At 41.5% G+C, this 16791-nt stretch overlaps 1 protein-coding gene across 2 annotated transcripts in view; it reads left to right on the top strand.

The window, feature by feature from the left end:
- The window catches only part of LOC124711593 (protease inhibitors-like), a 50096-nt gene extending 34084 nt beyond the window's left edge, over positions 1 to 16012 (top strand). The window contains exon 4 of one of the 2 annotated variants that reach the window (XM_047241746.1): positions 15093 to 16012. In XM_047241746.1, coding sequence (XP_047097702.1) covers positions 15093 to 15205 — 113 coding nt within the window. In that variant the 3' untranslated portion in view covers positions 15206 to 16012. Of the gene's footprint in view, positions 1 to 15089 lie in introns of both variants that reach the window. The other variant, XM_047241745.1, reaches the window with a different exon arrangement.
- Positions 16013 to 16791: the final 779 nt, after the last annotated feature.

Raw genomic sequence — 16791 nt, 5'->3', positions numbered from 1 at the left:
TTTCAATTTAAAGAATTTACTAATTTCTCCAATCCATGATCATCCCGATTATTGCAAAAGAAAAATCAGTTGTTTCTTTTCATAAATGACAAATCTATGGGCCAGCATTGCACAGGGTTGTGCCAGAAAAATTTATTGTAAGAGCAGATATATATGCGTTACCCGGCGACTTCATTGAGGTAAGAATTTTTCTTTTTTATTCAGAATGATCTTTCAGGGCCATGACGCAGCACTGCTGACGTCCAAAATTTACCAGGTTAAATTCACAGTCAATTATTGAAAAGTTATAAGTGAGCGACAATTTAATTGAGAGGTTAGTTACATTACATCATTACCAGGTTACTGAATTTTTTTTTTTTGTTTTTTTTTTTTTTTTTGTTGGGACGTTACACTGAATGTGAACGACATAATTATAATTTTTACTGGTGAGAAGTTTAGGGATTTTTCTGTTTTGAGGTTACACTAAAATGTGAATTTATATTTTGTGGGGAGGTTACAATAAAAAATTTCACTTATGATGTTGATTATGTGAGGTACCATCAATCTGTACGCTCTCTGCGTCCCACCGCAGCCTGTAACCTCGGGCCACTTCAAGAGAGTTCATGCACGTAAAGCAGGAAAACATTTTTAAAACTTTCTGAATATGTCTGGAACATCTGGCCTCGTACTTTCGCTGGTATAAATTGTCGTGATCAAAGGCGGCTAAAGATGAGTGCCATGCTGGTAAGACACAGTGTAGTTGCCGGTGGAGCCTAGGAAGCATCGAACTTCTACCAGAACTTTGCAGCGGTAATGACGAAAAGCACATGTACACTAAGAGTGTGGGGAAATATTCCGTTACCACTGTATAAAACACCGTGTGAGCTCTGTCTATCATCGTATTAGCCACACCAAGCGATTCTCAGAGTAACTATCATTATATCGGTCTTAATTTTTGGTTTTTGTCTATTTCCGTAATAAATATGTTTCCTACGATTGCACTGTGAATGCAGACGTCCGTTTTTCACATTAATTACTTGGATTGATAGGACGTGGTGTTGTGTTCCCTGTAATACAGTCTATCACTAAGCCGAATACTAGCGGAAAGAAATTGAGAAACGCTATAGATGTTAAATACACCTGAGTTACGCTGGGTTCTTGTAGGAAATGCAGTCCATTTTGGCACTGTGAAGCTTTCACAATTCACTAACAGCCGTTACACAATGAACTATGTTACGCACATATTCTGTTTATCTAAATTTTTTTCCTTGTGTGTGTGGGTGGGTGAGTGGGTATCTGTTGGTGGGGAGGCTTGTGTGCCTCAGCAATACAGATAGCCATACCGTAGGTGCAACCACAACGGAGGGGTAATTGTAGAAAGGCCAGCCAATGGCGTGGTTCTTGAAGAGGGGCAGTAGTAGTTGCAGGGGCAACAGTCTGGGTGATTGAGTGATCTGGCCTTGTAAAATTCGCCAAAACAGCCTTGCGGTGCTAGAAATGCGATCGGCTGAAAGCAAAGGAAACTAAAACCGTAATTTTCGGCGTGGGCGTGCAGCTTGACTGTATGGTTAAATGATGACATCCTCTTGGTTAAAATATTCCGGAGGTAAAGTAGTCCCCCATTCGGATCTCTGGGCAGGGTCTGCTGAGGAGGACGTCGTTATCCGGAGAAAGAAAACTGGGATTCTACGGATCGGAGCGTGGAATGTCAGATCCCTTAATCGGGCAGGTAGGTTAGAAAATTTGAAGAGCGAAATGCATAGGTTAAAGCTAGATACAGTGGTAATTACTGAAGTTCGGTGGCAGGAGGAACCAGTATTCTGGCGAGACGAATACAGGGTTATAAATGTAAAATCAATTAAGGATAATGCAGGAGTAGGTATAATGAATAAAAAAATAGGAACGCGAATAAGCTACTACGAACAGCATAGTGAACGCATTATTGTGGCCAAGATAGACACGAAGCCCACACCTACCGCACAAGATTTTATACCAACTGGCTCCTCAGATGATGAAGAGACTGAAGAAATGTCTGATGCGATAAATGAAATTATTCAGATAGTTAATGGAGACGAAAATTTAATACTCGTTGGGGACTGAAATTCGATAGCAGGAAAAGGAAGAGAAGGAAAAGTAGTAGGTGAATATGGACTGGGGGTAAGGAATGAAAGAGGAAGCCGCCTGGAAGATTTTTACACAGAGCATAACTTAATTCTAGCTGACACTTGGTTTAAGATTCATGAAAGGCCATTGTACACGTGGAAGAGGCCTGGAGACACTGGAATGTTCCAGATTGGTTATATAACGGTAAGACAGAGATTTAGGAACCATGTTTTAAATTTTAAGACATTTCCAGGGACAGATGTGGACTCCGACCACAACGTATTGGTTATGAACTGTAGATTAAAACTGAAAAGATTGCAACAGGTAGGAATTTAAGGAGATGGGACCTGGATAAATTGAAAGAACCAGAGGTTGTAGAGAGTTTTAGAGAGAGTATTAGGGAACGCTTGATAACTACAGGAGAATCAAATACAGTAGAAGGAGAGTGGATAGTTTTGAGAGATGAAATAGTGAAGGCAGCAGAGTATCAAGTAGGTAAAAAGAAAAGCATATATTGAATTTAACTGATGAAAGGAGAAAATATAAAAATGCAGTAAATGAAGGAGTACAAACGTTTCAAAATAACATCGTCAGGAAGTGCAAAATGACCAAGCAGGGATGGTTACAGGTCAAATGTAAGGATATAGAGACACAAATAACTAGGGATAAGATGATACTGCCTACAGGAAAGTTAAAGAGATAGCTCAGATGAAAAACCAGTCCTAAGCAAAGAAGGGAAATCAGAAAGGTGGAAGGAGTGTGTAGAGGATCTATACAAAGGCGACGTACTTGAGGCCAATATTATGGAAATGGGGAGGACATACATGAAGATGAAATGGGAGATATGATACAGCATGAATAATTTCACAGAGGACTGAAAGACCTAAGTCGAAGCAAGGCCCCGGGAGTAGACAACAATCCATTAGACCTGCTGATAGCTTTCGGACAGCCAACCATGCCAAAACTCTATCATCTGGTGAGGCGAAATACCCTCGAACTTCAAGTAGAATATAGTAATTAAAATCCCAAAGAAGCAGTTGTTGACAGGTGTAAAAATCACCGAACTATCAGTTTAATAAGCCACGGCTACAACATACTAATACGAATTCTTTATAGACGAATGGAAAATCTAGCAGAAGCCGACCTCGGGGAAGATCTGTTTGGATTCCGCGGAAATGTTGGAATACGCGAATGAGTATTGACCTCACGACTTACCTGAGAAGACAGATTAAGGAAAGACAAACTTACGTTTGCGCTTAGAGAAAACTTTTGATAATGTTGACCGGAATACTCTCTTTCAAATTCTGAAGGTAGCAGGGGTAAAATACAGGGAGCGAAAGGCTATTTATAGTTTGTACAGAAACCAGATGGCAGTTATGAGAGTCGAAGGGCATGAAAGGCAGCAGTGGTTGAGAAGGAAGCGATACAGGGCTGTAGCCTCTCCCCGATATTATTCAGTGCGTATAATGAGCAATTAATAGAGGAAACAAAAGAAAAATTTGGAATTGGAATTAAAATCCATAGGGAAGAAATAAAAAACTTGAGGTTTTCGGACGACATTGTATATCTGTCAGAGACACCAAAGAACCTGGAAGAACAGTTGAAAGGAATGGACAATGTCTTGAAAGGAGGATGTAAGATGAACATCAGCAAAAGCAAAACGAGGATAATGGAATGTACTCGAATTAAATCAGGTGATGCTGAGGGAATCAGATTAGAAAATGAGACGCTTCAAGTAGTAGATGAGTTTTGCTATTTGGGGAGCAAAATAACTGATGATGGTCGAAGTAGAGAGGACATATAAAATGTAGACTCGCTATGTTAAGGAAAGCATTTCTGAAAAAGAGAAATTTGTTAACATCGAGCAAAGATTTTTTAAGTGTCAGGAAGTCTTTTTTAAAAGTATTTGAATGGAGTGTAACCATGTATGGAAGTGAAACATGGACGATGAATCGTTTAGAAAAGAATAGAAGCTTTCTAAATGTGGTGGTACAGAAGTATGCCGAAGATTAGATGGGTAGATCACGTAACTAATAAGGAGGTACTGAACAGAATTATCGAGTAGAGGAATTTGCGGCACAACTTGACTAGATGAAAGGATCGGCTGGTAAGACACATTCTGAGGCATCAGGCGATAACGAATTTAGTATTGGAACCAAGCGTGGACGGTAAAAATCGTAGAGGGAGACCAAGAGATGAATACACCTAGCAGATTCTGAAGGATGTATGTTGCAGTAGTTACTCGGAGATCAAGAAGCTTGCACAGGACAGAATAGTATGGAGAACTGCATCAAACCAGTCTCTGGACTGAAGACCACGACAACAACATGTCGGTAAAGCCTTGAGAAACACATTATTAATATTGAAACTTATGAGCTTTGTGTGTGTGTGTGTGTGTGTGTGTGTGTGTGTGTGTGTGTGTGTGTGTTTCTAAAACCTTCCGTCAGTTATGCGAAAGCAAGTGCTTACAAATTTCGATTACTGAGTCGTATCTACAATTGCCTTCTCTCCCTTACTGTTATACATGAACATGTCTATGCAAATTACATTTTAAGTATGTGATTTTGACTAATATGAAACGCATCTGATTGTCTGTAAATGAAACTGAGTATAAAGAAAGGTTATCAGTGATACTCAGAACGGCTTTGTCATGAAACAATCATAAACAGTGGCTAACTGTTTCGTAAAGAATATGTGCACTGTTTAAAAAACGCATCTGTTAAATCTACAGGAAATTTTGATAGTGAAAAATGATCTTAATTCTCTGTCAAAGGTTCATTTAGGCCCTACATTTGTTTCCTGTCCTGGTAACGATTAAGTCTGTTCTGTCTGCGTGCCGGAAAACGATGAGCTGAAATGAATCACTGCGCTGCAGTGTTCCTTTTTTATCTTATTTACCAGACCGCAATAGCAAAATTACGTTTTTTGGTTCTCATTCTAAAATACTAACTATTGTTCACGCAATAGTGCAAGGCATGACGGTGTATTTTTTACCTAACAAATTTTTCCTAATCTGTGGGGATAAATTTCGGTGAAATGTTTTGTAAGTGAGTAAGAGGTCTTCCAATTAGATTGAAACCTTTCTGTAACACAACAAATGACTTGTACTAACATGAACTATAACCTTATCTCAGTGTTGTCATATACCATCGATAATACGCTTACACAAAACTTACATTGCGTAAGATTTACTGTCTTGCATTCGTAATGAAATGTCTTTTTTATTAATCTTTGCGGGGGAAACTAATTAGAATACTCAACACGTAACTAATAATTCTCTCTGGACACCAATACGTACATATTGTTGAACACAGTGAAATCTTTGCACTGCAATAATTACTAAACTAGCGCCTGCAGCAAAATAAACTCAATGCAAATTACCTTTTCTTTCAAATGACACGTCATTATATACAATAGTAGCAAATTACCTTCTATCCTCAATTCTCAGTTAGATCATCTCAAATAACAACTCTCTCTCTCTCTCTTTCTGGCCGACAAGCGACAAGTACTCCCGACTCTTTCGCTCACCCAAGCTCTACTGAATAATAACACAATCTCTGGTGGCCAAAGAATACGTCACTCACTTGTTCAGGCATGCAAGGATGCACGTAGTAGCAAACATTCCGTATAAAACTTTATTTCTCTGGATGTTTACTCTCAAACATCCACCAAGTGGGAAACATTCCAAAGAAACGGTAAAATATGCCAAAAAACTGACATATCTCATGATATGTACCTTATTCACAACCATTTCTCCTAATATGCACATCTTTCAATATTATTTATTTTACGTTACGTCACGCAAACGTAAGTCTGATTTAGCGCATAGTTCTAAGAGAGCTCGATGCGTGAGAGGTTTTCGAAAACTCGGAGTAATCTCAGATCCGCCGTAACTTTGATGTAGGTGGCGAGACGTTAGAACTGTCCAGGCACGTCACGTTTAGACGCTCAGCGTCACGCGTCTCTTCTAGCTTCTGAGTCGCCTGAAGACTCAGGACAATGGCATCATTTACATGCTGGACGACAGAGAGGCGTCGTGGCTTTACATGTAGTGGCACTACATACATTTATACACAGACATATACGCATCTACACCAGTATATAACCATTTAGTCACCATCCCACATCGTAAAGAAACTACTGATAAGCGAGCGCAGCCGCGGGTATCAGCTAGTATTTTTATATGTGTCCTTCTTTTGTCGATCAATTGGAGAATTTCTTGTGTTAACCACGTCTTCACAGCCTCCTTTCTTGCAACTGTCCAGCTCTGTGCGGCCTCTGTGAAGGCTATTTTTGAGGACTTCCATTCCTCTATACACATTATTGTAATCGATAGATTCCAAAAATTGGAAACGTTTAACATCACTGCTGAAAGCTTCATTAGTTTTCTTCCTTGTACGTTAAATCTTCTGATGATGCTCTTAAACAAAATCTAACTCTTAATGACTACTAAATTATGTTCTTATATGGGAAAGACCTGTGATCAGGTATCTGTCTCATCATAATGTAAAACTGATATCTACTTTTACATCTAGGCCCTTTTCAGTTATATCTTTTGTATCATTTGTACTGGTAAACCTGTATTCTTCCATAAATCTGCCATTTAGTCCTTCTTCTTTCCGTAAAATTTCAGTTCCTCACGATTATTAGATTTTCACCTCATGTTACGTATTGAATTACTAATATTATTTCGTTACATAGTCTTTCCGTCTCGTTGTCTTCTATTTGTGACGTTGCTACGAATGTTTTCTGTGACGTGATGAAGTTCGTTTTGATTCTATTCCGACGATAATCGTATCGATGGAATACTCACACAACCGAATTAATGTTCCTACTTCCCTATTTATTAAAAATGTTACACACAATATAGGTTACTGTTTTCTACTGCTGTTAAACGCCTGAAGTCTTCCCATTATCCCACTTCACTTTACTGACCCCTATCACACCTAAATCCAGCCTTTGCCCTTCCCACTTTCAGTTTTTCTAGATTTCTTACCGTATTCAGGCTTCTCAGATTCCACGCTGCGGCTTGTAGATACCGTTTCATTGTTACGAAAATATTTTCTTATGATCGCCCCTCCTTCGGCAGTCGTCTACCGCACATTCGAGCAAGGATCTAACCTGGAATCTTAATGGGTGTCTTTAATTCAGTGGTTTCCATTGCTCTGTGTATTTTCTTGCAGCTGTCATTTCTTCTGTCTTTAGAGGCAGCTTCCCAACCGAAATGCAAGACAATACCCTGAATCATTATTCACTCCTACAACCTCTTTTACAAAGTTGTTGGCAGAATAAGGGTATAGCGGGAAGTCATAGGCAACAACACTGATGATTTTTGTTCAGAGTCTAAGAATATCGGCAAGGAATTCGGTCATAGACAATCTAAAACTCTGCCCATAATCCACAATGCAGCTATTTCTTTGACTCATCAGTCTTTTGACTGATTTGATGCGGCCCGCGACGGATTCGTCTCCTTCGCCAAGATCTTCATCTCAGAGTAGCACTTGGAGCCTGAGTCCTTAATTATCTGCTGGATGTATTCCAATGTTTGCCATCCTCTACACTTTTCACACTCTACAGCCCCCTCTAGAAACATAGAAGTCACTCTCTTATATTCTAACGGATGTTCTATCATCCAGCCCTCCTTCTTGTCAGTTTTTTACGTATATTTCCTTCCTGATACTTTACCTTATCACCCTACATAACTTTGAACATTCGTTTGTAGCACCACATCTCAAATGCTTAGATTCTCTTCAGTTCCGGTTCTCCAACAGTCCCTATGCGCGAGATATTTCTTCCTCAAATTAGTGCAAATGTTTCATTCTAGTAGACTTTTCCTGGGCGGGATCGCCCTTTCTTCCAGTGCTAATTTGCTTTTTATGTCCTCCTTGCTATGTCCATCATGTGTTGATTTTTAGTCTCGGCAGCAGAATTCCTTAACTTTATCTACTTCTTCATCACCAGTAATGAAGTTAAGTTTCTCGCTGTTTTCAAATCTACTACTTTTCATTACTTTCGTTATTCATCGATTTACTTTCAGTTCTCATTAGACTTTTCATCCCATTCAACAGACCCTGTAATTCTTCTCCGCTATCACTGAGGATAGCAATGTCATACGCGAACCGCATCACTGATATCCTTTCATCTTGAATTTCAATTCCACTCTTGAACCTTTCTTTTATTGCCGTCATTGCTTTTTCCATGTATGGACTGAACTGTAAGGGTGAAAGACTAAATGATTGTCTTACACCATTTTCAATTCGAGAACTTCGTTCTTGATCTTCCACCCTTATTATACCCTCTTGGCTCTTGCATATTGTGTATATTACCCGTCTCTCCTTATAGCTTACCCCTATTTTCCTAAGAATTTCGAACATATCGTACCATTTGACACTGTCGAACGCTTTTCCAAGTCGACAAATCTTATAAATGTGTCTTGATTTTTTCTTTAGTCTTGCTTCCATTATCAACCGCAACATCAGAACTGCCTCTCTGATGTCTTTACCTTTCCCAAAGGCGAAATGATCGTCATCTAACACACCCTCAAATTTCTTTTCCATTCTTCTGTATATTATTCGTGTAAGTAACTTTGATGAATGAGCTGTAAGCCGATTGTGAGATAATCCTCGCACTTGTCAGCTCTTGTAGTCTTTGGAATTGTGAGGACGATGTTTTCCCGAAAGTCAAATGGTACATCGCCAGACTCATACAGTCTACACATCAACCTGTTGCCACATCCTCCAATGATTTTAGTAGTTCTGGTGCATGTTATCTATCCACGCTGCTTTATTTGGTCTTAACTCTTTCAAAGCTCTTTTAAATTCTGATCCTAATACCTGATCCCCTATCTCTTCCCCATCGATCCCCGCCGACTTCTGTGTCTTTCAATCACACCAATCAAGCCTTCTCCCTGACAGGTGCTTTCAATGCACTCTTTTCACCTATCCGCTGTTTCTTCGGTATTTAACAGTGGAATTTTCGTTGCACTCTTAATATTACTACACTTGCTATTATTTTCACGGAAGGTTGTTGTCTTTTCTATACGCTGAGTAAGACCTCCCAACAACAGTTCTTTTTCGATATTCTCCCCGTGTTTTTCGTGCTGCCGTTTCGTCGTAGCTCCCCCTTTCTACCTACGTATTTCATTCCTATGCGACTTCTTTTTCTTTATTCGTGAATATTCATGAACAGTTTTGTATTTCTTCCGCTACCCATGGTTTCTTCGCAGTTACATTCTACGTACCTATGTCTTTCTTTCCGTTTTGTGCGAGTGCCCGTATCAGAGATGCCCGTTTCCTTTCAACTGAACTGCGTACTGAGCTATTCCTTATGGTAGTATCTGTAGCCTTAGGGAACTTCAAGCGCGTCTCTTCATTCCTTACAAGGGAACCTCCCCCGCGCACCCCCCCTCAGATTTAGTTAAAAGTTGGCACAGTGGATAGGCCTTGAAAAACTGAACACAGATCAATCGAGAAAACAGGAAGAAGTTGTGTGGAACTATGAAAAAAATAAGCAAAATATACAAACTGAGTAGTCCATGCGTAAGATAGGCAACATCAAGGATAATGTGTGGAAAGGGGCGCCGTGGTCCCGTGGTTAGCGTGAGCAGCTGCGGAACGAGAGATTATTGGTTCAACCCCTCAAGTTAAGGGTTTACTTTTTTTCAAAAATGGTTCAAATGGCTCTGAGCACTATGGGACTTAACATCTATGGTCATCAGTCCCCTAGAACTTAGAACTACTTAAACCTAACTAACCTAAGGACATCACACACATCCATGCCCGAGGCAGGATTCGAACCTGCGACTGTAGCAGTCGCGCGGCTCCGGACTGAGTGCCTAGAACCTTCTTTTTTTTTTTTTTTTTTTTTTTTTCGCGAAGTTATGATCTGTCCGTTCGTTAATTGACGTCTCTGTTCACTGTAATAAGTTTAGTGTCTGTGTTTTGCGACCGCACCGCAAAACCGTGCCATTAGTAGACGAAAGGACGTGCCTCTCCAATGGGAACCGAAAACATTTGATCGCAAGGTTATAGGTCAACCGATTCCGCCAAAGGAAAACAGGTCTGATATATTCTATACGACACAGGTGACGGCATGACAGGAATATGTTGTCGACCCACCTACCTTGTACACTTGGCGAATGGATAAAAAGATTCTTCTACCTTGCCCGCTTTAGGTTTTCTTGTGGATGTGATAATCACTCCCAAAAGGTGATGAAAACATAAGAGTTTGTCTCATAAACTGCAACAAATGAATGCAACAGTTTCACAGTCGCACAGTTTTCCCTGTGCTCTGTCAATGGTATGTTTTTAACGTGTCCAAATTTTTCCGTTTAGGTGTAGCGTCCCCATACTACGGCGCAGTTACCTCGCATCGGACGGACGGAGAGACAGATAATAATTATCAGAAAATAAAAAATTAATCTTTTCACTAGAGGGAAGACTTGAACCAAAGAGCTATCCATCCGCAGCTGCTCACGCTAACCACGGGACCACGGCGCCCCTTTCCTCGCTTGATGTTGCCTATCTTGCGCATGGACTACTCAGTTTGTATATTTTGCTTATTTTTTCATAGTTCCACACAACTTCTTCCCTTTTTTTTCTCGATTGATCTGTGTTCAGTTTTTCAAGGCCTATCCACTGTGCCAAGTTGTAACTAAATCTGAGGGAGGTGCAATGGGGAGGTTCCCTTGTTAATACTTCAGTATACCACTTCTTTGCGCGGTGATTCTTTATGATTAGTCTCTTAAACTTCACCTTACCCTTGATCGCTACTATATCCGCTCCTGGTTACGCCTTACAATCGAGTATCTGATTTCGGAATCTCTGCCTGACTATAATATAATCTAATTTAAATATTCACGTATATCCCAACATTTTTCATGTATACCTCCCCTTCCTGTGATTCTTCAACAGAGTATTCACTATTATTAACTGATATTTATTACAAAACTTAGTATTTCTTCTCTCTAATATTCTCCTGTAACCCTTTCCTCTATTCCTTCTCTGAAAAATGTATTCCAGTACCCTATGACTATTAGATTTAAATCTGCCTTTACCTATTGAATTACCCGCTCAGTGTCCTCATATTCTTTCTCTACCTTTTCATTTTCATCTCGTGACGTCGGCATGTACATCTGAACTATTGTTATTGGTGTGGGTTTCCAGTCGATTCTGAAGAGAACGAGGCCCTGACTGAATTGTTCACTGCAACACACTCTCTGCCGTACCTTCCTGTCACAACGAATTCTAATCCTGTTATAATATTTACTGCTTCTGTTGGTATTAACCTGCACGTATCTGACCAGAAATCCTCGTCTCTTTTGCATTTCACTTCTCTGATTTCCACTATATCGAGACTGAGCCTTAGCGTTTCCATTTCCAGATTTTCTAGCTAATCTACCTCTTTCAGATTCTGACATTCCATGCGCAGACTCGTAACAAGTTGTCGATTCGTTGGTTATTCAGTCTTTTTCTCAGAGTCACATCCGCCTTGGCAGTCAATTCCCTAAAATCCGAATTGGGAACTGTTCCGGAATCTTTTGCCAATGCAGATTTAATACTGCCGAATTTAAGTAACTCACATAGTGGCAATTTACAGAGGTTTTTTAAGTAATCTATACGCTTACTGAAAACGCCGAGAAATTTAAAATGTAACTAAAAGATATCGGTACGTCCCTTTCCCAGCAAAATTATCTACGGTTGTTCCATTCTTCCGAGAAACCCTTTATGGAAGAGTCATGTGAAATTTAAATGCTGCCGTCTGATCTGGTTCCACACAAGTCAGCCATCACAATATGTGGTCCCTGGATTAGTAACTGACTCTGTATTCGGAATTGCTGGCGGTAACTCTCTGGTTAAGATAAGAACTACGAGTGCAAAGCTTCCGGGCTCAATCTTTAAATCAGTTATAGGATTTTGTCTGACACGTTTCACTTTTTTCATCTCTGGCAATGATCTTTATGAGACCAACTGTCGGACCTTGTACACTCCTGGAAATGGAAAAAAGAACACGTTGACACCGGTGTGTCAGACCCACCATACTTGCTCCGGACACTGCGAGAGGGCTGTACAAGCAATGATCACACGCACGGCACAGCGGACACACCAGGAACCGCGGTGTTGGCCGTCGAATGGCGCTAGCTGCGCAGCATTTGTGCACCGCCGCCGTCAGTGTCAGCCAGTTTGCCGTGGCATACGGAGCTACATCGCAGTTTTTAACACTGGTAGCATGCCGCGACAGCGTGGACGTGAACCGTATGTGCAGTTGACGGACTTTGAGCGAGGGCGTATAGTGGGCATGCGGGAGGTCGGGTGGACGTACCGCCGAATTGCTCAACACGTGGGGCGTGAGGTCTCCACAGTACATCGATGTTGTCGCCAGTGGTCGGCGGAAGGTGCACGTGCCCGTCGACCTGGGACCGGACCGCAGCGACGCACGGATGCACGCCAAGACCGTAGGATCCTACGCAGTGCCGTAGGGGACCGCACCGCCACTTCCCAGCAAATTAGGGACACTGTTGCTCCTGGGGTATCGGCGAGGACCGTTCGCAACCGTCTCCATGAAGCTGGGCTACGGTCCCGCACACCGTTAGGCCGTCTTCCGCTCACGCCCCAACATCGTACAGCCCGCCTCCAGTGGTGTCGCGACAGGCGTGAATGGAGGGACGAATGGAGACGTGTCGTCTTCAGCGATGAGAGTCGCTTCTGCCTTGGTGCCAATGATGGTCGTATGCGTGTTTGGCGCCGTGCAGGTGAGCGCCACAATCAGGACTGCATACGACCGAGGCACACAGGGCCAACACCCTGCATCATGGTTGTGGGGAGCGATCTCCTACACTGGCCGTACACCACTGGTGATCGTCGAGGGGACACTGAATAGTGCACGGTACATCCAAACCGTCATCGAACCCATCGTTCTACCATTCCTAGACCGGCAAGGGAACTTGCTGTTCCAACAGGACAATGCACGTCCGCATGTATCCCGTGCCACCCAACGTGCTCTAGAAGGTGTAAGTCAACTACCCTGGCCAGCAAGATCTCTGGATCTGTCCCCCATTGAGCATGTTTGGGACTGGATGAAGCGTCGTCTCACGCGGTCTGCACGTCCAGCACGAACGCTGGTCGAACTGAGGCGCCAGGTGGAAATGGCATGGCAAGCCATTCCACAGGACTACATCCAGCATCTCTACGATCGTCTCCATGGGAGAATAGCAGCCTGCATTGCTGCGAAAGGTGGATATACACTGTACTAGTGCCGACATTGTGCATGCTCTGTTGCCTGTGTCTATGGCCTGTGGTTCTGTCAGTGTGATCATGTGATGTATCTGACCCCAGGAATGTGTCAATAAAGTTTCCCCTTCCTGGGACAATGAATTCACGGTGTTCCTATTTCAATTTCCAGGAGTGTATAAATGCTTGCAGCCAGTTCGAAGGTCATAGTGAGGGAAGACAAACAATTATTCATGACTGCTGATACGTATTTGTTTAACATTGTTCAAGGATCAAGTATAAGATTACTGGAACAAAGTATGTAACTCTCACCGGGAAATAAGTAAAACTTCCCTAACGTTAATACACGTGGCAAATGCTGGAAGTGGAGTGCTATCCACATAATCGCAACAGGATATTCTTCTGACTCTGATTCCAATTCAGCAGGATTCGACTCATAAAAATTAAGCGATGTACAAGAAAGGTCACAGTTCGTAGTAATAGACGGAAAGTCATCGAGTAAAACAGAAGTAATATCTGGCGTTCCCCAAAGAAGTGTTATAGGCCCTCTGTTGTTCCTGATCTATATTAACGATATAGGATAGAATCTGAGCAGCCTTCTTAGATTGTTTGCAGATGATGCTGTCATTTACCGTCTTGTAAAGCCAGCAGCTCACCAAAAAGAATTGCAAACTGATTTAGATAAGGTAACTGTACGGTGCTAGAAGTGGCAGTTGACTCTGATTAAAGGAAAGTGTGAAGTTATTCACATGAGCACTAAAAGAAATCTGCTAAATTTCGATTACGCGGTAAGTCACTCGAATCTTAAGGCTGTAAATTCAACTAAATACTTAGAGATTACTATTTCAAATAACCTAAACTGCAACGATCACATAGATAATGTTTTGAGTAGAGCAAACCAAAGTCTGCTATTCACTGGCAGAACGCTTAGAAAGTGCAACAGGTCTACTAAAGAGACTGGTTACACCACGCTTGTCCGGCCTATTCTGGAGTATTGCTGTGCGGTGTGGGATCCTCATGAGGTGTTACTGAGGGATGACATTGAAAAAGTACAAAGAAGGACAGCTCCTTTTATATTATAGCGAAATAGGGTAGAAAGTGCCACAGACATGATACGTGAATTGGAGTGGCAATCATTAAAACAAAGGTGTTTTTCGTTGCGACGGGATCTTCTAATGAAATTTCACAGCAGTTTTCTCCTCCGATTGGGAAAACATTCAGTTGGCACCCACCTACATAGGGAAAACGATCATCAGGATAAAGTAAGAGAAATCAGGGATCGCACAGAAAAATTTAAGTGCTCGTTTTTCCCGCGCGCCGTTCAACAGTCGAACGGTAGAGAGACAGCTTGATGGTGGTTCATTGAACCCTCTGCCAGGCACTTTATTGTGAATAGCAGAGTAATCACGTTGATATAAATGTAGAATCGTCACTGTGCTCTTCATGCAACTACCGGGATCTGTGAGCGAGCGGTTCTAGGCGCTTCGGTTTGGAACCGTGCTGCTGCTACGGTCGCAGGTTCGAATCCTGCCTCGGGCATGGATGTGCGTGATGTCCTTTAGGTTAGTTAGGTTTAAGTACTTCTACGTCTAGGGGACTGATGACCTCAATTGTTAAGTCCCATAGTATTTAAGATAAAGAAAACTTCGTGCAACTTTTTCAGCTGAGATTTTGAACTGTGTGTTACAGGTTATGCGAAACTGATTCCTTTTTTTTTCTTTTGTGGCAGATCGCGTGCATACGACGCAGCAGTAACTAGGACTGTTCCTTGTGTTCCAGAAGTGTCGTGCACCCCCGGGACTACATACAAGGAGGGGTGTAACACTTGCCGCTGCCTCGCAGACGGGAAGTCCGGAGCCTGCACCAGGAGAGCCTGTCCTACAGATGGCAACTGAAGGCTGAGCATTGTGTAGTCGCTCTGCACGTAGCTGCAAAGTCTTGCAAAATTATTTTAGTCCCTGCATCTCTAGACTGATTCAGATAAATTAGTTATGTGACTCTTCTTTCATTACTTTCTTCTACTTCTAATCAAACATAGATTTCAAAGTTTTTTCTTCATTTAGTTCATTAGTACAGGTTTTACTTGAACCTTGTCCATGGTTCGGCAAGCCTTTGGATTAGTGATTATAGGCTTATTAATATAACTTAATGAAGTTATTTTATGTTAAATACGTACATTAATTGTAAAATAATGTGACCCAAGGGTTCTCTATCAGTAATCAATCAGTAACATATAAAAGGACCACTGCGCCAGCTACAGCAATGTAAGTACAAAATTTTTCCAGCGTTTACATATTCTATGGAAACATCTTGTTCCCGAAAACCTATAAATTACTTGCCGTTAGAAGAAATTCATCTGTTTTAAATATTAAAACAAATACTTCAAAGTGATTTTATTGCGCGAATCTGTTCTCTTTTCTTAAGGTAACGTTGAATACGGCATATGAAAAATCTAATAAAACGTGTATGAACTGTGATTTCAGATCAACGGTACCAGAGAAATCAGCCTGTGGCTGAAACAAAACGGACGAATTGTATTTTCAAATGTTTTATAGCAAAATGTAAGCGAGAAGCAAAGTTTCTCTCAGCAAACTGTACTATCTTCTCTTGTCTCCATCTAACTGGGCATATGTATATTATGTAAGTCTCTGTGTAGTAGAATTGGTTCTTATCTGTAATTACATATGTAAAAAAACAGGTTATATTTATGTATCATTTAAAAGAAAGTATGCCCCCTCAGTAATTAAGTGGTGCATGATTTACAATTTTTTTCCGTTAAAGATAGCTATTATTGTGAGCTCAGCAAATCATGGTAAAGGGGCGCAGTGTGTCGAACGCAGTTCGCGTTCAGCCATTCATTTCATTCTGCTTTGACAAAGCACGGCTTTGAGTTATTTGCCGATCATTTAACAGTGACCTGGGAACATTCTGAGTAAGCACAAATTACATATAACCTGACCATTGTCTCCCTACTGTGAATCTGCTACTCTCCCTTCTGTCAGATACAGACCTCAAAGAACTGATGGCTGTGTTAAGTTTCTACGGCTCGTAAATTGTAGAATCTTCAAGGGCCCATTTTATTTTGAAATCAATGAATTCTTTTTAGATCCGTATCAGACGCTACCGAAGAACACGCACCGCCATCAACAATGGCCGTTGCTCGACGGGAGAGAAACTATATTAAAATACTAACTTGATTTCCACTTTTTTTTTCGGTCATCAGTCTACTGCCTGGTTTGAGGCGGCCCGCCACGAATTCCTTTCCTGTGCTAACCTCTTCATCTCAGAGTAGCGCTTGCAACCTACGTCCTCAATTATTTGCTTGACGTATTCCAATCTCTGTCTTCCTCTACAGTTTTTGCCCTCTACAGTTCCCGCTAGTACCATGGTAGTCATTCCCTCATGTCTTAGCAGATGTCCTATCATCCTGTCCCTTCTCCTTAGCAGTGTTTTCCACATATTCCTTTCCTCTCCGATTCTG

This window comes from Schistocerca piceifrons, chromosome 8 (assembly GCF_021461385.2).
Source record: "Schistocerca piceifrons isolate TAMUIC-IGC-003096 chromosome 8, iqSchPice1.1, whole genome shotgun sequence".
Classification (NCBI taxonomy): Eukaryota; Metazoa; Arthropoda; class Insecta; order Orthoptera; family Acrididae; genus Schistocerca; species Schistocerca piceifrons.
The sequence above is the reverse complement of the archived record's forward strand: the minus strand, read 5'-3'. Positions and strand labels throughout refer to the sequence as shown.